The sequence below is a fragment of the Misgurnus anguillicaudatus genome, chromosome 24 (genome assembly GCF_027580225.2).
Source record: "Misgurnus anguillicaudatus chromosome 24, ASM2758022v2, whole genome shotgun sequence".
NCBI classification, from domain to species: Eukaryota; Metazoa; Chordata; class Actinopteri; order Cypriniformes; family Cobitidae; genus Misgurnus; species Misgurnus anguillicaudatus.
The window spans coordinates 3,993,429-4,016,648 of NC_073360.2; the positions used below are offsets into that span (position 1 = coordinate 3,993,429).

The window sequence follows — 23,220 nt, forward strand, 5'->3', positions numbered from 1 at the left end:
TCAGTCCATCTGCCCCATCACCTGCCTTTCTTTGTTGTTTCAAAAGGTCATTACATAAATTGCCAACCAATTGTCCTTGAAATCCTTGAAAGGCCCTGAGAAGTTTTTGAAAATATACATACATAGATACAGGTCATTGAAAGTGCTTGAATCTTTTTCATGAAAGAAGTTTTCTGGAAAATCCATATTCCCTGTGTAGTGTAGGATAATATCATAAAAATTCTAGACTTTTTAAGCACACATGCTAAACTGTTCCCTTTGCTACTTCCTGCTTTGCTACTGTTCGGACGCTTTTACTTTTACTTGCTTTTACTTGCGCTCTGTGCTTTGCGCTTTTGCTTTTTCGCTTTTATCTTTTGATTCAACTACCAGCAGTTCAGCACAGTGCTCAAACTAAACAATTGGGCTCTCAAACTAAAACTACAAATTCCTGGAACTATATTGATATTTGGAATATTCAACAACTTGGGGTTTCTATCATAGCAGTGTACCAGTCTGCTATTGCTGGCAGCTGACAATCCTAAAACAGGACAACACAGCTGCCCACACTCAAACAGAAGAAAGAAGAAAAAATGCCTTCTTTTGGATCTCAATCCACCTGCTGCTCAAACTGCCACAGACTTTTACAAAAGATTGCGGTTCTCGAAACAAAGTTACTTGTGGCGCTCCCGACCATGCCAGAACATACAGCGGAGCTTCATCGTGGTCCTTCTCAACATAAAGCTGGTGAGTCCTGTGAACCTAATGCTTATAAACAGGTCATAGTGAGCTCAGAGAAACCTAAAGTAATTGAAGACACAAACCGATGGCATAAACATCATTAGACTGTCACGAGTGTCACAAATTGCTGCATTAGCATCATCTACCCCAGATATGGGTACAACTCGAGTAGCCAATATTGGTATTCTACCACCCCCTGTACGGCTTGAAAATAGATTTGAAGCACTAATGAGTTTGGGTGAAGAATCCCCAAATGTTAATGGACACAGATCACATCAGTCAGTAGCTTACAGAGCTAACAGACGCTCAATATCATACAGGCAGCGGCGCTCCGCTCAGACAGCAGCCGAGCCAAACACGCTGATAGTGGGTGACAATATTATCAGAAACTTTGAAAGCAAGGCTACCCGTACATACTGTTTTCCTCGTGCAACGGTTTCTGATGTTAACAAGGAACTTTGCAACATTCTGATGAAACATAAGTCTGTCAGTCGGATTGTCATACATGTGGGAAAGAATGATATTCGGAAAGAGCAGTCTGAGCTCCTTAAGGTGGATTTCAATGAACTTTTTGAAACGCTTGCAAGACTGAAAGTTAAATCTTTCATCAGTGGACCTCTCCCAGCCCGGGGAACAAATATGTTTTCTCGGCTACTAAGTTTAAATTCATGGCTGCAAAAAACCTGCACCATGAGAGGACTGAATTACATTGACAATTTCAATATCTTCTGGAGCCAAAGTCAACTTTTTAACACAGATGGTATCCACCCAAATAAACTGGGTGCTAGGTTGCTTAAAGACAATATCTTTTTCTCCATGCATCATCCATCAGCTGAGTGTGCCAGTCCACTACTGAACAGCGGAAATGACCACAGGATTTTACACCAGCACCTGGATGGACATTCAGAAGACAAGGACAAAACTCTGCAGTCACAACTACTGTTCACAGACACAGCTCAGGCTGAGCCCTGCCCACAGACCTCGCTACAGCTGGATTGTGAATCAACACCCAAGGACGTTTCTGTTGATAATGACCCGAGGAATGATAACACTCCCTCCCAGCCTTCAGGAACACCAGAATCACAGCTGATGTCGTCACACTCTCTCTCCCTCTCTCCAACATCACCACTTCTGGGCTTTTCAGAGAAAATGGAGAAACTGGTATCTGCTGGAACAAAGCTCTCCCACTCTATTGCTGCGAGTCCCCAAATATCAACCAAGAAACGGCGGGCTCCTCAACCACCAAAGCCTTCGGGCCCAGCCTGCCCTCCCCCTCCATCTGAAAGAGCACTCCGACCTCTGCCTCAACGTCAGGGACCACACCAGCCCTCATCTGCAAACAGCACTGGTAACTGATGTGTGTTGGGTTCCCGCTACGTCAGCAGTAACAATCATAAATATTTTAAGAACAAGCGGGTGCCCGATGTCCCTTTAGCTTTCCCTATCTCTGTCCTGACATGTGATAGAAAGATGAAGGCCGTCTCCAGCCGCACAGCAATTCTATCTAATCTACTGCCTATTATACGTCATTCTGAGATTGATACAGTGCCAAAACCAGTTACTGTTAAGTTAGCACTTCTGAACATCCGTTCACTAAAGAACAAATCCTTTTTAGTTAATGATCTTATCACCACCAACAACCTGGACTTTATGTTTCTAAATGAAACTTGGTTAGATGACAGCTGCAGTGCTACAGTCCTCAATGAATCAGCCCCACCCAACTTTACCTTTATAAATGTCTGTAGAGCTCTTAGAAGGGGCGGAGGAATAGCTGCTTTATTCAAAGATGCCTTTCAATGCAAGCAAGTGTTACATGGTGATTACCAGTCTTTTGAATATTTGTGTATTGCTTTAAAAGGTACACCACGCATTCTGTTTACAATTATTTATAGACCTCCCAAATACACCTCAGCATTTGTTGATGAATTCACAGAACTTTTATCAACAATTTCCTCTGAATTTGATTATTTTGTTATTGCTGGGGATTTTAATATTCATATAGACAATGCAGAAAACAATACTGCAATTGAACTGTTAAATGTTTTAAACACCTTTGATCTGACCCAGCACGTGCAAGGTCCTACACACAATCGGGGACACACTCTTGATCTGCTCATTAGCAAGGGTCTAAACATTTCATCTACTGTTATCAAGGATGAAGCGCTATCTGACCATTTCTGTGTTTACTTTGATTTATTGATCTGTCCTGCCACTGATGCTAGATCTGTCTATGTTAAAAAAAGGTTCATAAATGAGAACACCAGTGAGGTATTTATGAATGCTATATCAATGTTGCCAAACATATCGGCAGACTCTGTTGATGTTCTCCTTGAAAACTTTAACATAAAAGTTAAAGATGCCATTGATGGTATAGCTCCAGTAAAGGTCAAGGTGATCCCTGGCAGACGTAAAGCACCCTGGAGAAACACAACAGCAGTACAGCACATGAAAAGAACATGCAGAAAAGCTGAACGTATGTGGCGGAAAACAAAACTTGAAGTACATTATAGCATCTATAAAGACAGTCTTCGTGCTTTCAATGTAGAACTAGGCACAGCTAGACAGACCTTCTTTTCAAACATTATAAACAAAAACATAACCAACACTCGCACTCTTTTTGCTACTGTAGAGAGACTAACAAACCCCCCAAATCAAGTTCCTAGTGAAATGCTCTCTGACAACAAATGCAATGAGTTTGCAACCTTTTTCTCTGAGAAGATCAGTAATATCAGAATGGCGATCAATACGGCCTCATACTGTACTGTGATCAGTCAGATATCATTGCAACAACCTCAGAAATTAGCCATTCTCCCAGAATTTGACATAATTGATATAAAAACCTTGGAAGAAACAGTACAACATCTTAAGGCATCAACTAGCAGCCTTGACACACTCCCCACATCTTTTCTCAAAAAGGTACTTAACTGCTTAGAAACTGACCTCTTAAAAATAGTAAATACCTCTCTGATCACAGGCACCTTTCCAGAGTCATTAAAAACAGCAGTTATTAAGCCTCTCCTAAAAAAGAGTAACCTAGACAAAACCATACTTAGCAACTACAGACCAATCTCAAATCTTCCGTTTATAGGCAAGATCATTGAAAAGGTGGTTTTTAATCAGCTGAACAAATTCTTAAACTCAAATGGCTATCTGGACAATTTTCAATCTGGTTTCCGTCAGCATCACAGCACAGAGACAGTGCTCATAAAGATAATAAATGATATTCGCTTAAACTCTGATTCAGGTAAAATATCAGTGCTGGTGCTACTAGATCTTAGTGCTGCCTTTGACACAGTAGATCACACCATACTCTTACATAGACTGGAAAACTGGGTAGGGCTCTCTGGGATGGTCCTCAAATGGTTTAAATCATACCTACAAGGAAGAGGTTACTATGTGAACATAGGTAACCATAAATCTGAGTGGACATCCATGACATGTGGAGTCCCACAGGGTTCAATTCTTGCACCGCTTCTGTTTAATTTGTATATGCTCGCTCCCACTTGGTCAAATAATGAAAAAGAACCAAATTGCTTACCACAGCTATGCAGATGACACCCAGATATACTTAGCCCTGTCACCTAATGACTACAGCCCCATTGACTCTCTATGTAAATGCATTGATGAAATTAACTGTTGGATGCGTCAAAACTTCCTCCAGTTAAACAAAGACAAAACTGAAGTCATTGTATTTGGAAATAAAGATGAAACTCTCAAAGTTAACACATACCTTGACTCTAGGGGTCTAAAGACACAAAATAAAGTCAGAAATCTTGGTGTAATTTTAGAGTCTGACCTTAATTTCAGTAGTCATGTGAAAGCAATAACCAAATCAGCTTACTACCATCTCAGAAATATTGCCAGAATTAGCTGTTTTGTCTCAAGACAGGACTTAGAGAAACTTGTTCATGCTTTCATCACCAGCAGGGTGGATTACTGCAATGGACTTCTTACTGGGATCCCCAAAAAGACCATTAGACAGCTGCAGCTCATACAAAACACTGCTGCCAGAATTCTGACCAGAACCAAAAAATCTGAGCACATTACTCCAGTCCTCAGGTCCTTACACTGGCTTCCTGTTACATATAGAATAGATTTTAAAGTATTGTTACTTGTTTATAAATCACTTCATGGCTTAGGACCCAAATACATGACAGATATGCTAACTGTATATAAACCTAAAAGATTACTCAGATCATTAGGATCAGGTCAGTTAGAAATCCCAAGGGTTCACTCAAAACAAGGTGCGTCAGCATTTAGTTATTATGCCACCTCTAGCTGGAATCAGCTTCCAGAAGAGATCAGATGTGCTTCAACAGTAAACACTTTTAAATCTAGATTAAAAACACATCTGTTTAACTTTGCATTTACTGAATGAGCACTGTGCTGCTTCACACTGACTGCACCTTTAACTCAAGTCACTTTTACTTCTGTTTTATTCTTTTTAACATTTTAAAGTGTTTTTATTAAAATCACATTTATTTTCTTTCTAAATTCTCATGTATCTTTGTTTTAATTGTGATTTTATTGTGTATCTATTATTTTTACATTTTCTTTCTTCTCTTTTATATATTGTTTTCTCATTTCTATGTAAAGCACTTTGAATGACCTCTGTGTATGAAATGTGCTATACAAATAAACTTGCCTTGCCTTGCCTTGCCTTGCCTAAATGCTTATATCTTCTGTATGTGAATGTTGATTAATTTACATTTATTCATTTAGCTGACGCTTTTATCCAAAGCGACTTACAATTGCTGTATATGTCAGAGGTTGCACGCCTCTGGAGCAACTAGGGGTAGAATGTCTTGCTCAGGGTCACAGTGGATTTGAACCCGGGTCTCTCACACCAAAGTCATGTGTCTTATCCACTCCGCCATCACCATTATACCAAAATGCTTTTTTGTATAGTTGTGTTTGAAAAATGTAAACGTCTCGGGTTACGTATTTAACTGTTGTTCCCTGTGAAGGGAACGAGCCACTGCGTCTCCCTTGCCATACTTCCTGCGTCCCCATAACGCCGTCTTGGCAATATTTCAGATAGCGATATAGTTCCTGGCTCCCACGCCACCCTGTCTTTGTCGTCATGCCTCACCATTGGTTGAATTTGATATACACATTCAGACGAACTTACCCTTGGAGGCGTCCCCAAAGTCTCACCGCAGTGACGCAGTGCAAGCCAAGTTCCCTCGAAAGGGAACTGTAACAATGTATCTTTAAAGGCAACACAATGTAACCTTGCTCTCACTGGGAATGTGTCCCCACATTTAGTCCTTGAATATGAGGGTATTGGACCTGAAAAGTCCTTGAAAGGTCCTTGAATTTGATGTTAACTAAAGTGTGGGAACCCTGTTTTTATGTGTGCTTCACGCAGCACTCTGTTCTGATGATGCAAGAGTTGCAACCATGGTATCTAAGAAGGACTTTCTTTGTGTTCTTTTTGAAATGTTTTCAGATAGTTATAAATACATTTAATACATACACTTGATGTTACAGTCACTGAGCTTGCAATCCAGAATGAAAGCGAACATCTGCAGTTCTGAAACACCCACCAAACAAGAAAAAAATCGGTACCATTCCAGGAAACATGTCATTCAACCTGGAAACCATAGCAAAACTTTGCGCACCCGCTTGAACGTGCCCCAGGTAATCTGGAATAAACAGGAATTGGTTACTTCTGGTTAAGTTAGGAACCTAGAAAATGCACTCCTAAATTAGATTTTTAGCCGAAAATGAGTCGCCTGTGTGTGTGCAGAAACATCCTGTAATAGTAAATCCATCTCTTCTTCTTTGTGTAATCTCCTTTAAACCACAACAGTCCCATAAAACAGGCTGTTGGGGATCCCCTATCACATTGATTACGCCCCACCCATGACCGCTCACAGACTTCACCTTATGAGCGCGTAGTTCAGCCTTCTGCCAGAGACAAGTTTTGATGTATGTTCAAATGCACATGTGTGAGCGCTCTACAGAACAGAAACAGGGGAACAGAAGCTTTTTTGGGAAATTTTGCATTTAAAGAAACACACAAAAACAGCATGTTTTTCATTGCAGCCACAAATGGACATGTTCAACATCGCATAATGAAAGATCTGTGGTGTATTTTTGAGCTGAAACTTTATACCATATTTTTATATTGCTGAAAACACCTATAGTTAGGGGAATTTACCCAAATTCATTTTAAATTATTGATTTAGTCAAAAACTCTCCAGCAGCTTTGCAACCAGAAGCTTTAGCCAGAGGCTTTGTGAAATGAATGAAAGGAGTATGTATTACATTATTATTGCCCTATCAAGGCATCAAATGTTCTGCAATACTGTATGTGTAAAGTATACCCAGGTGAATAAAGTACACTTTAATAATGTACTTAATATAGACCACTAAAAAGTATTCCTTAGTAATCTTAAGAATATCAAAGTTTACTTATCTGTGCTATTTTGAGATTTTATGATCATGAACTAAAATGTGCTAAAAATGTATGTATTTAAGTACCACTTGTAGTAAATTTCAAGTTGACTACAAGTGGTAACTAAATAGGTTTAATACAGAGATAGTATATGCTTACAGCACATTTAATTCATATTCATGGTGTCTTAAAATAGCACAGATAGGCTAAGTACACTTAGATGTTTTAAGATCATATTAAGAAGTACTAAAGAAAACTTCTAAGAATAATATGTACAAAATTAGTCAGCGAAAATGGAGCACTTTGTTTATTTTTTACCTGGGTGTACATTGAGCACCACCAGGGCTGTTTGGGGCCAGATTTTAATACATTTATGTCTTTTATCAAACTTACCAATTGTTATTATTTCTATATGTGCTAGTTAATTATAAACAATTGGTCAAATTAAACTGCTAGCAAAAACTTGAGAGAAATGTTTGGGGTCAAGTGTCTGCTGGACCTGTTAGTGCCCCTCCCCTAACAGACGAAATCTTACTCCAAACTTTTGGAAAAACTTTTGGAGAGCCCTGTCGTGTTTGGTCAGAAGTAACAAAAGTTTAGAGTATTTGTGCTATATATGATATGAAGTTGCCTCCACTGAAAGCATCCATCATTGCACATGAAAACTTTTTATTATAAATTATTATTGTTTTTTTCTCTTCTGTTTTTATCAGGTTGGAAGTTTGGGACGAACATGTTTGAACTGCAGACTGAGGTCACTAAACAAATCCTGTTTGTACTGTTATTGTGTCTCTTTATGTTGGAGCAAGAACTGTAGTTATCCAAACATGAGTTGAGGCAGGATCTGAGTGCAGACAAGACTTTAATAAAAGAAAACATAAAGTGTAATCTGTGGCATGAAACAAGGAGCAAGATCCATAACATAAACATGAAACAACTCTTACAACAAATAATAACCAACAAAGAACAATGGTAACAAGATGACTTGTATAGGGACAAAGAATCAGGCTGAATCCCAAACCGCCTACTTCCATACTATATAGATTGCAAAGTAGCGCTTTTTACATACTATATAGTATGGAAGTAGGCGGTTTGGGATTCAGCCTCAGAACATGCCACAAAAGGGAACAGGGAAACAAGAGACAAACATGGCAGTGAACACTTTCAAAATAAAAGACATGAACAAGACAAAACCCTGACAGTTTGCCTTTTTTTGTAATATTAATATACTTTTGAAAGACATCTATTGTTGTAATTTGAAAAAATGCTGTTTTATTGATTATTTTAAAATATACTGCTTAAATGTAATAATTGTTTGTTAAAAATAAATCTTAAAATAAATTTAATGTCGGTAATACGGGTGTTACACCCATTTTTATTGTACTTGCACTCAAATAAACAATCTGTTTTTGAAAAAATACTTGATTTATTTAAACAATGAGACATTCAAGAAAAAACATTTTATTAATATGACTGTTTTGGATTGGGTGAATGTAATATTTAGGGTCAGTTTCCCAGACAGTGTTTACATTCATTCAGGACTAGGACATTTAAGTAGTTTATACAAACATAATTTACAAAAAAACAAACAAAAAAACTGGTGTGCATCTTAAGACAAAACAAAGGCACTGATCTGATGCAAGATATGTCAGTTCAAGGTATTTTTAAATTAAAGCAGCTCAAACATGCATTTAAGTCTGAGGCTAAGATAAACCCGGTCTGGGAAACAACACCATTGTGTATTAAGTTTGACGTAGGAAAAAAACATTGGTTTAAAATAATAAACATATGCATGATTTGAATTATATTTACAATACATCAGTGTAATAAAGCTTAAAGGTGCAATTTGTAAGATATTTGCAGTAAAAACCACTAGGCCAGTGTTATATATTTTGTCCAGCTGATTACTATCAATATCTGTAATGTTTTCTACTACTTGTAAATCGTGAGAAAATTTCCATTCAAAACATTGACACGGGGCAGTGCAGTCTCCTGTCAATGACGTTAATATCCATGTGACCCTTTGTCACCGCCTTTACTGACGTAACCCACATGGGAACACTGGTCGAGCTCGAAAAAATAAAATGGCGGCCAAGGAAGCGGCTGGAGCACAAATTTAGTGAAAATAAACGTATATTTTCACTTTTTAAGCATTTTAATTGCATTTCTATCGAGAAATTAGTATTGTAGTTTTCAAATATGTGATTAGTTATCACACAGGCGCTCTCTGTTTTTATTTCAAACACGCTGCCTTTGAAGTGCGTCGGAAAGCCTTTCTCTGAGCGGCCTTCAGGCCTCCGAGTCCGAAGTCATGTCCTCATGAGGCAGCGAGGCCACAAGTCCTCACTGCCTTGAGTTTTCGGACGCAGCCAGTGTTGTGGACAAATGCGGAACTATGCGCTTGCTTATGGACTTATGGATATCTCTGTACCGTCTGCCGCTGGTTGTGTCAGCTCCTGTAAGCGTACGGGCTAACCAAACGACCCAAGAAGAGTTTGGAACAAAACGAGGGAGGATCAATTTGGTGTTGCATTATCTGGATAGAGAGAGCTTCACGACAACATTTAACTAGACCGAGATTCTGATCCTGCTTGTGTTTTACGCGATGGGTGAGTTGTTTTGATTGGTAACCCTTCAAAAAACGTATGCTATTATATTGATCACAACATTAGTGTGTAGACTGTAATCAGCGCGTCTTCCCGCGGACGATATGCACATCAAAAGGTATTGTACAGCAATATAAATGGTCATTTTAAGACACTTCACAATAAGATTTGTACTGTCAATACATTATGTGAAAAATCATTGTAAGTTGAAAACTTAATTCTGAGCTGTGTTTACCATCGAATTTGGACTAATACTGTCATATCAATATGACTAACAATTTTGTTTTGAACATCACATATAAACTTACATAATGAAATAAACGATGTCATCAAACGCAACATTTAAGACTTGATTACCTTATCCATCAACGTGATTTCTCGTTCTCGTCTGATTGATGGCTAAAGTTAAAGACTACAAATCCCATAATTCCACGCTGCTTCAGAGCGTCAGTAAACAACATCATTGTTTTTGTTTGATCTGGCGCCATCTTTCGGCACATAAATACAAATTGTATCTTTAAATCAAATTAATACAATAATAAATACAATTTAACATAACTAAAAAATAAAAAACCGTTAACAGTAGGTTAATAAGGTCTGGTCAGTCCTGTGTGATGTCCAGTACATTTACGTGTAGCCTTGAGGAAGAAGAAAAAACAAGAGAATTAGTCTTTTATTGATCTATTTATTATACATATATGATATGATCAGACTCTCAAACCGAATCTCTGATCCCTTCAACACCTGCTGTGACTACTCTGTCTGTAATGCTACCTCATGTCTGACAGCAGTGATGAACAGAAGACCCTGCCTGCCTTCATTCTGGATTAAACCAGCTGTGTCTCAAGATCTGTTGTAATGTGGGCCGTTCAGCTGGATCAAGGGCTACACACTGTATAATAATGCTACGACACGCTGAAGAATTTTTTAAGATGAAAGCTGGTTAGTCGTGACACAATACTTATACATGACAAATAATATTGCTACTATAAGATTAAACCTCCGATGACAATAACAAGTCTTATATTCAGCTTCTGTTACTCCATGTGACACTCTCAGAGATTTATGTGTGCGTTTCTCTCACTAATTCCTTACTCACCTTCCGATAAGCTGGGATTCCAAAAATGGACTTCCTCTGAGTTGACATATGGCATCCATATACACCCATTGACCATTTTATACAGAACCAAACCTAAACACCAGACGTTTGTAGGGATGGCGTGATATCTGGGGTTGGATAAGACCTCGGGTGGGCAGTAACTTGTTACTCCTGTAAGCAAGACATGTTCAGAGTTGAACCAACCTGTACAAGCGTCATGTGGTCAAAAGGTTTCAACACAAAAAGTCAGCTCACCTCGATACTTTTTGGTCTTGTAGCCAGCAGGAGAGAACAGCTGACCACAACCGAAGTCAATCAATTTGAGCTCTAATGTGCTCGTGTTGACCAGCATGTTGCCTAGATGGATGTCATTGTGAAAGACGCCGTGGTCAATGCAGTCGATTACCGCCTGTACTGCTTGACGCATTAAAACACGTGCTGTGTCTTCACTCAGTGGACATGAGTGTTCTATGATAAAATCCAACAAGCTTTTGCAGGGCTTAGGGTACTCCATAATCACGATCACATCCTTGGGATCATCAAACCACTCGAACATTCTGATTGCATTTGGGCTTAAGGGAGCTTCGCTCATCTTAAGTAATAGTCTGGTAGGAAGGGGGGGTTCACCTGCACCCGAAAGGTATATTTTTTTAACCTAGTTTTTTGTAATCCTTAAGGTGTCTAGTAATGGAATTTTGATGTTCCCCATGCAAATTATTGTCCCATATGTGATTTTTTGTACCATCTTTTGTGACCGTGCTTGATATTCGGCTGTGAAAAATGTAAACTTTAAATCTACATAGAATCTGAACAATACATCCTACAGACACAATCCACCCCATTTTCTCTTAATCTTTGCATAAGGAATTGATAGATATGAGGATTGTCATGATTAGATGATGTATGGTGCATTAAAACTCAAATAAACACAAATAATTATGAAAATCTGTGACCTTGGATCAGTGGAACTTCTCCCCTATTGACCCTATTGATATATGTTTTCTAACTTTTGTATTTTTACAGTCTTTAGGATGTCTAAGAAGCAAATGTTGATGATCCCTACTTAAAATATTGTCACATGTTGGTCCAACTGAACATCTTCCATAATAAGGAGTTACTATTCAAACCGTTATTTTGGTATTATATTTATAGAAACAAAAGAGAAAACCACTCATATAGTCAAATATGTGTATATATAGGGTATAACAAATCCCCATTAGAATAAACTGAAATAGAAAAAAGTGATTCTAATCAAAGGTCAAAAGGTCAAGGGCAATGAAGTCTATTCATCATATAGCAGGGCTGTTTCTCAATATGCGTTCTTCAGCGATCTTGCGTTCTCGTGTCCTCGCTCTACGTCATCATTAACAGTCGAAGTTCATTCCATTTTTCAAGAACGCGAGAACAGAGGACGCATGAAAATAGCCGGATGTGTTCTTTATCAAGGATGCATCGAGTGCAGAAATCGCTTTACGCCCCAGAAGACAGAGGCAAAACAATGGCGGAGGTCAGGTGACCAACAGGAAGATCGCACACATCTCAATTCTCATAAGTGCGTTCTATGTTCTCGCGACCTTCTGAGTTCGTTCTTCCGAGGTGCCTGGCAAGTTCAATCTCCACAAGGACGCAAGTCCGTTCTTTGCGTTCTTGGAATTGAGAAACAGCCCAGGTCTTCATAATCGATCTCTTGCTCCTCGTCGTCTTCACCATCTCCATCCATCTCCTCGACTGTTTCCTCCAGCAAGCCAGTGAGTGAAGTGGGGAGGATAGGTCCACAAGACCACACTGGTTCCAGAGTACCCTCTTCAGTCTTTTCCCAGCCTTGGCCAGGATCATGGGGCTTGGGACACCAGAATATCGGTGTGGCTGCTCTCTTGTAGATGGCCAGACAGTGGTTGACACAGTTGATGTGTGGGACCACACTGTAAAAAAAAAACTGTAAAAAAACGGTAATTTTCTGGCAGCAGGGGCGCCAGAAAATTTCTGTTAAAAAACGGAAAAATACTTTCAGAAAAAAACTGTAAAAAAACTGTAAGAAAACGGTAATTTATTTTCCTATAATTACAGTTTATTACTGTTAATCTACACAAAAATATCCTAATAAAACAATTAAATCTTTTAATTTTAACATAAATTAATTGTTAAAATACAGTCATACACCTCTAAAACACAGAAAATTTGTCTTTAAAAAAAGGTTTTAAGTACAGAAAATAACTGATATACTGTAAGAAAACGGTAATTTCTTATCCTATAATTACGGTTTATTACTGTTAATCTACACAAAAATATCCTAATAAAACCATTAAATCTTTTAATTTTAACATAAATTAATTGTTAAAATACAGTCATACACCTCTAAAACACAGAAAATTTGTCTTTAAAAAAAGTTTTAAGTACAGATAATAACTGATATACTGTAAGAAAACGGTAATTTCGAATCCTATAATTATGGTTTATTACGGTTATTCTACACAAAAATATCCTTATAATACCATTAAATCTTTTAATTTTAACATACATTGTTAAAATAACATGGTTAAAATATTCAAACACCTAAAACACATAAAAATTCTTTAAAGAGTGATAACTTTTTTTTATAACAGTTCTTAAACTTTTTTTGCAGTTTAGACTGCAAAATAACAAAGATTTGCTTTAATAATAAAAACAACAACAGTAATCTTAATTTTGTTTTATTTGTTATCTGCAAATACATGCTGTGATCAACATTTAACAAAGCATTGTTTAGCAGCACGCACGCACACACACACACACACACACACACACACACACGTTTTATGAAACTGGTTCTCCCCACTGGTTAAAATTACCGGTCTTTACTGGGAGCTTTTTTTAACTCTTTACTTTTAAATGTACACAATTTAAAACGTGTAAACACACGTTAAAACGCTGCACTCACTCAAGATAACAGTGAGCCACAAAATACAAGCAGAATGAACGCTTTACACATTACAGAACAGTATATGAACTAAATGGAAATGTATGAAACAGAAAGAAGCTGGCATGTGAGATGTCTACTCTCGCCATTCAAAGTCTGCAATTTTTGTTATCAAAGAAAGAACCTTAGGATTTACGGACTGCTGTTTTTTAGATTGCTGCTTCTCCACTTTGGTCCCCCTATCTGGATTTATCCTGAAAAGGCATCTGTGAAGACAGAAATACTTTAATATAGTGCTACAAACATTTTTCATAATCAGCAATTGTGATGAGCCAGGTAAAAAGTACTTAAACTGAGCTACACAGGTGACAGACATATCTAAAGGTATAGTTCACCCCAAAATAAAGTTTTCATCATTTACTCAACTTTTAGTTGTTACAAACCTGTACACATTTATTTCTTCTGTTGAACACAGAAGATACTTTGAAGATTTGTTTGTAACCAAACTGTTGATGGACCCTATTGACTTCAATAGTATGGAAAAAAATACTTTGGAAGTCAATGGGGTCCATCAACTGTTTGGTTACAAACATTCTTCAAAATATCTTTGTGTTCAAAAGAAGAAATTCATACAGGTTTAAAACAACATGAGTGCAAGTTAACGATGACAATTTTATTTTGGGGTGAACAAGTATCTCCCATTAAGCAACTGTGCCTACAATGGCTGTGATGCATTCCAACAACCAGTGTTAAAGGAACAGTATGTAGGATTGTGGCCAAAACTGGTATTGCAATCACAAAACTTGTGGCTAAAACTGGTACTGCAATCACACAACTGGTGGCCAATACACAAAATGACAACATAAACATCAGTTGAGGGCTGCAACTCAACTGTTTAAATTTCTTACATACTGTTCCTTTAAAATCTGCTGCCAGTGTCAACATCTCCATAGATCATAAAGGAAGTGTTATACCATGTCCTAACCAGCCGTGACGACGACAAACAATGATTGTATTTTAGAAACTGTGTTGTAGTTCCAGCCGCGATGAAATAGAAGCAAAGTATGGCAATGATAATCTCAGGTACCGTTTATGTGCTTTATTTAATGTTAAAAGCGTGTAATGTGACTTTGAATATCATTTATTGTTCCCAACCTTGTAGCCGTACTACCTCAGGTCTTACAATTTCACAAATGGAAACAAGAACGTTCAAACTTCATTCTATAACAAAGATTGCTTTAATAACTCCGTATGTATTTTTAATAGTTTAAAATGGTGTAAAGTGTAAAATAATACATTTTGATTTATTATGTTTTTAACAAAATTAATCTCTGGGGCCGTGCATTTGCCGCGGGAGCCCGGCCACACGCTGTTCTGATTAGCTGTGGTTTTTGATTGATTTTGTTGCATCTTGTAATCGTGTCTGGTGTGGACAGACAAATTGCTTGTCGCTGGAATCTTATCGCATCGTGTCTGGTTAGGACACAGTGATAGTCGCACCACAAGATTGATGGAAGGTGAAAATGTATGCCGTTTAATCAGACCCAAAAGTTACGTGCACAAAAACCACGCGCAAGCGAGAGATACGAGCGCGCAGAACACTTCGCGCGCGCGAAAGCGTCCTCGCGAGCGCCCAGAACATTTTGCGCGGGGAAAAGCGTCCCCGCTAGAGCGCACCTCCGCTCTGCGCGCACAAATGCAGTCACGCGAGCAAGGGCTGGGATGAGCGCTCGCTCGACTCTCTCTATGCTCGCGCGGCTGCACCACACGCGCTCGCTCGATCAAGATCAGTTTTGGGACTTTGAGGGTGAGAGATTGACTGATGTCTCCGCATCCGTGATTGGTTGTTTGATTTAATCAGTGACATGCATAATCCGTCACACAGATAGAGAAGACAAGTTTTAATATGACCATTTTGTTAGAGCAGGTAATTTATGTTAAAACAATAGTCTTGTTTGATCCATGCAATAAGCTGCAAACCAAACAGTGACGCCAATTTTTAAGGTGTTATATGGTTACGGTTTAATTAGATAATATCATCTTGCAATATATACTGTAGGCTACAATTACATTGTCACGTCACAGAGTTGGTTCAGACTAAGTTAGCATGAGCAAACTTTAGTATAGTCTTTTACAAAGCTTTGCAAGGTGATATTATCTAACAATTTTAATTTTAGTGTACCATATGCGCATGACAAAGACTGTACATGTATTGCCAAAGCATTTTCAGTTGGCCTGTGTAAAAATAAACTAAAAAGAAATAAGATATACAGTGAAAATTTTAAAATGGAACAGTAAGATTTTTGTTAAATATACAAAGCAAAAATAAGTAGTATAAACAAAGATATATATATATATATATATATATATATATATATATATATATATATATATATATATATATATATATATATATATATATCAGGACGTTATACAGAATGGCTGTGTGTGTGTGTGTACACACATAGCCATTCTGGACCTTTTCATGTTCAAAATAGCATTGATTTTTTTTTTTGCCATAATATGGTTCATTTTGTTAAATTATCTACATATTAATTAAACAACAAACAAAATTGATACCTTAAATCAGCGTTTTTTGGTTATTGTTTGCAGCTTATTGCATGGTTTAAACAAAACTAATGTTTTAATAAATTACCTGCTCTGACATTAATGGTCATATTTAAACGTGTCTTCTCTACCTAGAGTGACTGGATACAAATTGAGGAACAGAAGATTATGCGTGTCACTGATTAAATCAAACAACCAATCACACATGCAGAGACATCAGTCAATGTCCCGCCCCCAAAGTCCCAAAACGGATCTTGATCGAGCGAGCGCGTGTGGTGCAGCCATGCGAGCATAGAGCGAGTCAAGCGAGCGCTCATCCCAGCCCTTGCTCGCGTGACTGCATTTGTGCGCGCTAAGCGGAGGTGCGCTCCCGCGAGGACGCTTTTCCGCGAGCGAATAGTGTTCTGCGCGTTCGTATCTCACTCGCGCGTGTTTTTTCTGCGCGCGACTTTTGGGTCTGATTAAACGCCATAAAAATGTAATGTCCAACAGGGAAAAAATTGTGATCTATTAAATCGGAATAGACAGTTAATAATGTACCAATACCAGTTGTCTTCCCACAGATGCCAGGGGCCTCATTTATGAAGCGTGCGTACGAACAGAAGTGTGCGTAAATTTTGCGTAGGAACAGTTTTACGCAAAGTGTGGAATTTATCAAATTGCACTTATACGTAGAAATGTGTGTAAATATACGCACAGCTCGGAGCATGCGTACGCATAGCATCTAGTGGTAGAATACCGATACTACACCGGATCATCCACAGTGTGTAAAGAAGTGTGCATTTATTATCCACAAGCAGGTATTAAAAATGATTATTGTTAATATAGTAACAGCAAACCAGTGTTGAATTAATGATTTTTTTGTGACTTGTTGTCAAATTGGTGTCTACCCCTATAAAAGAAAGCTCAGACAAATGCTTGACACAGCCGATGATGCTGGCTATGCAGCTGTCCAAGGTGGAAAGTACTGTCTTTGTCTGTTCTCCTCCAGTTGCACTGATTTCACGTCGGTGTGCTGTGACGCATTTTTTGACTGATAATTTAAATGTCAAATCACTTTTTTATTTCTGTAAGTGTCCTCTCCTCAGACCCAACGGAATTAACCGCACTGGTAACATGTTCACAATGCAGATTTTTTTCTTTTGTTAGTCATTCCTCCCGCACTAAGTGAACCAAACAGTATGTGTTATTTGGATTTAACCTCATCCACGCGCAACTCCATTTCTGTGTCTGTAAAGTCCCTTTTTTCACTTTCTTTGCCATTATTGCGGTGAGGGGAAAAAGCACAACCACGTGAATTCAAAAGGGAGGTGTTGGCACCATATATGGATTATTGGAGGCGTTTTGGAATGCAAATGAACCATGAACGTGCACGAGCTTGGTGCTTAAGAACACGCGGGATTTATCAACAAGGATTACTTACTGATGTGCGAACGAACCACGTGCGCACGTTTGATAAATACCGATTTTTTTGTACTTACGCACATACTAAATTTCATTCGTAGGACAAAATATAGAACATTTTCTACGCACTGTTGATAAATGAGGCCCCAGAAATGCACAGCGTCTGCTCATTTTGCTCCTGTCATTGAATAAATGTTGTAATGATCTTGCCATCAAATAAAATTTATCTAGACTTTCTTCTGTTACCGGTTTCATGTCCATTAATTTCCTAAATGGATAATTGTTTATTTATCCATCTTTGGGCCATATATACACACTTTTTGTTCTTCAGGAAATGCATTTTGTGGTTAAACTTTAAGTCTTACCTCTGCATGAACTCCAGAGTTGCTCCAAGTTCCAGTGGATAACTGATGTTGAGGCAGTAGTAGGATACGAACATCATCAGAAGGGCATCAACACAATTTGTAACCCCATCTTTCACGATGGTCTGGTCCACAGCAATCATCAAGTTTTCAGCTGTGAGGGGAGAACTCCCTACAGTACATAGGAAAATAAGAAGTCAAAAACATTGTCTGTCAAAAAAAAACCACATTATTTGGCTCGCAAATTAGCACAACAACAAAACCTTACTAATCTGGGTTTTACCTTTCCATGTTAAAGGAACACGCCCACATTTTGGGAATTTAGCTTATTCACCGTATCCCCCAGAGTTATAAGTCCATACATACCTCTGTCATCTCCGTGCGTGCTGTAACTCTGTCTGACGCAGCCCCCGCTAGCTTAGCTTAGCACAAAGACTGGAAGTGAATAGCTCCAGCTAGTATACTGCTCCCAATAAATGACAAAATAACGCGAACATTTTCCTATTTATGTGTTGTGATTTGTATAGTCACACCGTGTACAAATAACAAGGTGATATGAGACACAGCGTTCTTTTAACAGTATACATACTGGGAACTATATTCTCAGAAGGCGAAGCACTGCTACTGGGTGGTGTGATTTTTGTATGAGCATATCAGTGAACACCCCTGACCACTCGGTGAGTTTCACTTCTTTGTAAACGAAAGTTTAATGCATTTTAGGAAGGATTGTTCCAGTGCACCATTAAACCCATTGTAGAGCTGTGCGGTGACACAGAAACAGCCGAAAATTCTCGGGGCAGCTCCATATGTCGAAATTTCAGTCAAAACCGTTCTATTTCATCATAAACAATCTGAAAACAGGCCTTTAAGTGTAAAAAGGCCGAACTTGTCCTTTAAAGGTGAATGGTAACCAAAAAGTTCCATCAATGTATATACATAAACAGCTGATAACTTTCTGCAATATCGGTGTTCTAAAAATGAACAAATCAATCAAGTTTGGAATGACATTATGATGTATAAATGCCAATTTTCTGTTTCAGCTTGACTACCCCTTTAATGACCTTTAAAAAAATAATGAATTTAGTTCCATAATGCTAGTGCTATGGTGATGAAGGTCTAATTGCAGAAAATGCTTAACCCATTAACAACATATACTTAAGTTTACTAGAATCTCCAGCCAGCCCCCGATTTAAAGGAATACTCCAACGTTTTTTTAATATTTCACTATGTTCTTACCTCAACTTAGACGAATTAATACATATCTATCTTTTTTCAATGCGTGCACTGTACAGCACGTCGTGAATGTGTTAGCATTTAGCCTAGCCCCATTCATTCCTATGGTTCCAAACAGGGATGCATTTAGAAGCCACCAAACACTTCAGTGTTTTCCCTATTTAAATACTGTTACATGAGGAGTTACACCAGTAAGTATGGTGCCACAAAATAAAACGTTTGTTTGGTACCAAAGGAATGAATGGGGCTAGGTTAAATGCTAACACATTCACAAGGCGCTGTACAGTGCATGCATTGAAAAAAAGGTATGTATTAATTCGTCTAAGTTGAGGTAAGAACATAGTAAAATATTGAAAAAACGGTGGAGTATTCCTTTAATATCCCTGTATCAACCCGTTCATAAATTTAAAAATGCCTTTTGCTCAAATGGGATAAAACATAAAATACCACATACCACACACAACGACGCAAGGCGTGCTGGGCAGTTGATCAACTTCAGATGGCAGACACGTCTCATCAACCATCACGAACATCTTGGCCTGATCTTCACTGAAATGTTTCAGAAGCAGCATCACACATCCAGGAAGATAAGGATCTAGATGCTTCGCTTTGGCACTTTCAATGCCTTCTCCGATGCCCTCCATTTTGCTGTTCTTCTTGTCATGGGACATGAGATATGAAATTACTCTTTCACATTTACTTGAGATGGCTCCTTTGTCAACATCCATATCTGTTAGCTCTTTGAAGTGGACCATTATCCCGCACATCTCAAACAGATATGGCCACTCTTTTACCAAAACAGGGATTTCCATTCTACTTATGTCGCTTCTCTGAGTGTAGAAAGTAGCCAGCATTTTTTCTTTAATACTTTTGGTGTTCTTGCTTTTGTTTTTGTGCATGTTCTTTAATTCTTCTTGTGCACATTTCTGAGTCTCCTCAGTTTCACCCAGTGGCAGCCGTTTTGGTTGCCAATTTGTGCACCCATATGTGTCCACTCTTCTTTTCTTGGAAGGTGGGTCTTCTCCGTCACTTGTGCTGGACGTCTGTCTTCTCAGGTAAAGTGAGGTTTTCCCTCTTTTCATGTTGTCAAGTCTAGCCTGCAGCTGCTTGGTAAGGGAGTCATAGCCACTACCAACAACTTGATCTTCAATAACATCTCTAAATGACAGAGGATATCTTAAAACAATCTTCCTGGCAATTTCACAGAGATGTTTCTTCCCTGGTGCAGGGCAGATGGTTAGAATCTCTCCTAACATCAGGCGAATCATTTCACGTCTTTCACGTCCTGTTGGCCGCTCTTTATTTTCAAGCTTTCTGGTAAGTTCTGACGGCATTTTACTCCAGGGCATCTCAAAATTGAAGTGCCAGTTGTTATCCACTGGAGTGTTTCTATGAGGAGTTGAGAGTTCACTTGAGCTTGAGGAAGACTGTGGAGAGTTGGAATGATCTGTACTGTATTCACCTGAAGAGGGCAGAAAAACATATTTCAAAATACTTCATTAAATGTTAGCATTCACTACTGGCCTATGACCAGAAGACATGCCAGAACTCTAGTACATTTTTGATGGAGTGTGATAAAACGACAAAAAAAAAACAGCTACTGTATGTGAAACACTAATCTATTCTACCAGGCTTAAGATCTAATTTAAATGATAACGCATTTTCATTTGTAATATTTATACATCACAGTCTAACCCTAAGCCTGAAAAATGCAATATCCCTTTATTGTATTGTTCAGGCTTGTTTGTCTCAGATCAAATGACAGTAATAATTAGAAAATACGCTGTGATATTTTAATTAAGCCAAAACATTTTCATCACACATACTTGTAGATGGATGGTCTCTGCATGGCATTGTTCCTGTGTGTGTGCTTAACCCTCTGGGGTCTAAGGGGTTTTTAGGGCCCTGGGGAAGTTTTGACATGCACTGACATTTGTGCTTTTTTCAGTTGCTTAAAAACATATTAATGGCAAAAGTCTCATACCACTGCGTTCAGCACAAACTGGGCTACAATATCATATAATCAACATGTATGTACATGTTTGTATTTTTGAGAGAAAAATGTTTATGCGTGGTTTTTGAAAAAGCAAAAATTTTAAGTCACTGATATAAGTCCACAAAACTAATTCTAAACATGTTTTCCCAAGACTTTTCAAAACAGGATCTAGTAGTCTAGAGTTTTTTCTTCAAAATGATGTGAAAATCATTCGGCCTACTTGTTCACATAAAGCAAGATATTGATTTACAATTTCTAAGACACTTTTGCTTGGGAAAGGCTGTATGCGTGGAGGCGGGAATGCTCCTGAATAATCAGTGATTGACAGCTGAGAGACAAAAGGGTTGCATAATGAGCCACATGAGCCTTGTGGGGATGTTCAACAGGAATGTAACTTTCTCTGTAGTAAAACCATGATGGTTTACTTTTCAATTTAAATGTAAATACACACACACAATATAATATAACATTAATTTCACATGTAGGCTATAAGTTACCTTTTAAAAACCAAAGTAGCCTAATCAAAGTGAACACAGGGTTTGTGTGTGGCAAAAAGCTCAAAAGAACAACTGCCTATCGTTGTTTGGACTCTTAGTTGTGTTTTTGTAATCATTATATCTTTATAATAGAAACACAACAAGGGACAATCATGATAAACTTGCACGATAAACTTGCTCAATGTTTGTTTACAGCCGCCGCCATTACCTCACGTGTTGCTCATGAAGGCAGTCGGCTTGTTCGACTTCATGCGGCGCTGCAGGGATCGACAGCCGGGTGAAGTCAAAAAACCGCGAGAGTGATCCGCGAAATTATATGGAAGAGGTTGCTTTTAAATCGCTCTCGCGAGACTCTGACGTCATTCGGCTGCCGGTTCTTGTGGCGCCGCATTAAGTCGAACAGGCCTATTAACTTATGTGTGCATATGCGAGTGATCCTGTGTTTAATAAACGTGCTGTGCGGAGATATATGCTTAGACGCAACTAAATAAGGATTGTACTGTTTGCAGTCGCGTATTTTATAAGAATACCAAAAACCACGTCGATTTCCTGACTCGCGTGTTTGTGCATGCGTTTCCCATCGCGTGAACTGTTTGACGGAAGACAAAGAAAACACTCGCGTCTGGAGATACTGACACACATACGCAAGTAAATAAGGATTGTACTGTTTTCAATCGCGTATTTTATAAGAATACCAAAAACCGCGTCGAGTTTCCTGACTCGTGTGTTTGTTTACGTGTGTTCCCCTCGCGTGAAATGTTTGACGGAAGAACAATGAAAACACTCGCGTTTGGAGATACTGACACACATACGCAAGCAAATAAGGATTTAGATGTCATGTTTTGGTGCAATCGGATGAAACAACAGGGAATGGAGAGACTGGGTTGTGGACTGGATTGCGTATCCATTGACTGCAGGAGGCACAAGTTATGCATATGGATGTCTCTGCTCATTCACTTCAATGGCGCAGGGGCGTGGCGATCTCTTCTCATTACAGATAATCAGGTAACATTAGAAAGACGGTCCCTCTCCTACATCTCATACAGTTTACACCGAATGACAATATATGTTTTCGATCTCACTTACATCATTTAAAAGCTGACATTCCAAGCATTATGTAGACATTTATCTTTTGTTTATATGAAATGTATTCGTGAAGTTACAGTTAATTTTCTGACGCGTTTCTGAAATGGCTTCACTGAGGGAGAGAGAACAAAACGCGCATCATGTTTATTTTCTTAATTTTGCGAAAAAGCACAACATTCTATTTTATTGGGAGTGGACAGAAAAAAAACTAGACACTTTAACGTTTTAAATGATGTATAAATCATATCTGTATGTCCAAAATCAGCAGAGTTATCTAAGTCTCTTTACGGAGTGATTGAAAAATAAAGAGTTGGCGGCGCCCGCGCCGCAGCCGACCCCAGAGTGTTAAC

General features: G+C 38.4%; 2 protein-coding genes across 2 annotated transcripts; both read right to left on the minus strand.

Moving 5' to 3' along the window:
* Positions 1-10,246: 10,246 nt before the first annotated feature.
* On the minus strand, positions 10,247-11,420 carry LOC141361567 (serine/threonine-protein kinase pim-3-like). Its single transcript, XM_073863064.1, has 3 exons — positions 11,084-11,420; positions 10,829-10,999; positions 10,247-10,367 (listed from the first exon to the last, which is right to left on the minus strand). The coding sequence occupies exons 1-3, from the start codon at positions 11,418-11,420 to the stop codon at positions 10,357-10,359; spliced, it is 519 nt and encodes a 172-aa protein (XP_073719165.1). The 3' UTR covers positions 10,247-10,356.
* A 2,102-nt stretch (positions 11,421-13,522) lies between these two features.
* Positions 13,523-20,902, minus strand: LOC141361589 (uncharacterized). The gene is made up of 3 exons (XM_073863132.1): positions 19,746-20,902; positions 18,062-18,230; positions 13,523-13,990 (listed from the first exon to the last, which is right to left on the minus strand). The coding sequence occupies exons 1-3, from the start codon at positions 20,638-20,640 to the stop codon at positions 13,861-13,863; spliced, it is 1,194 nt and encodes a 397-aa protein (XP_073719233.1). The 5' UTR covers positions 20,641-20,902; the 3' UTR covers positions 13,523-13,860.
* Positions 20,903-23,220: the final 2,318 nt, after the last annotated feature.

Bases quoted from the DNA above. Each gene is read 5' to 3' on its own strand.
- LOC141361567 (XM_073863064.1), bottom strand. From the start codon at position 11,420: ATGAGCGAAGCTCCCTTAAGCCCAAATGCAATCAGAATGTTCGAGTGG. The intron at 11,000-11,083 runs GTGAGCTGACTT...TCTTGCTTACAG, and splicing joins CAAGACCAAAAAGTATCGAG to GAGTAACAAGTTACTGCCCA.
- LOC141361589 (XM_073863132.1), bottom strand. From the start codon at position 20,640: ATGCCCTGGAGTAAAATGCCGTCAGAACTTACCAGAAAGCTTGAAAAT. The intron at 18,231-19,745 runs GTATGTGGTATT...TATGTACTGTAG, and splicing joins GCCTTGCGTCGTTGTGTGTG to GGAGTTCTCCCCTCACAGCT. The intron at 13,991-18,061 runs GTAAGACTTAAA...CTGTCTTCACAG, and splicing joins ACTCTGGAGTTCATGCAGAG to ATGCCTTTTCAGGATAAATC.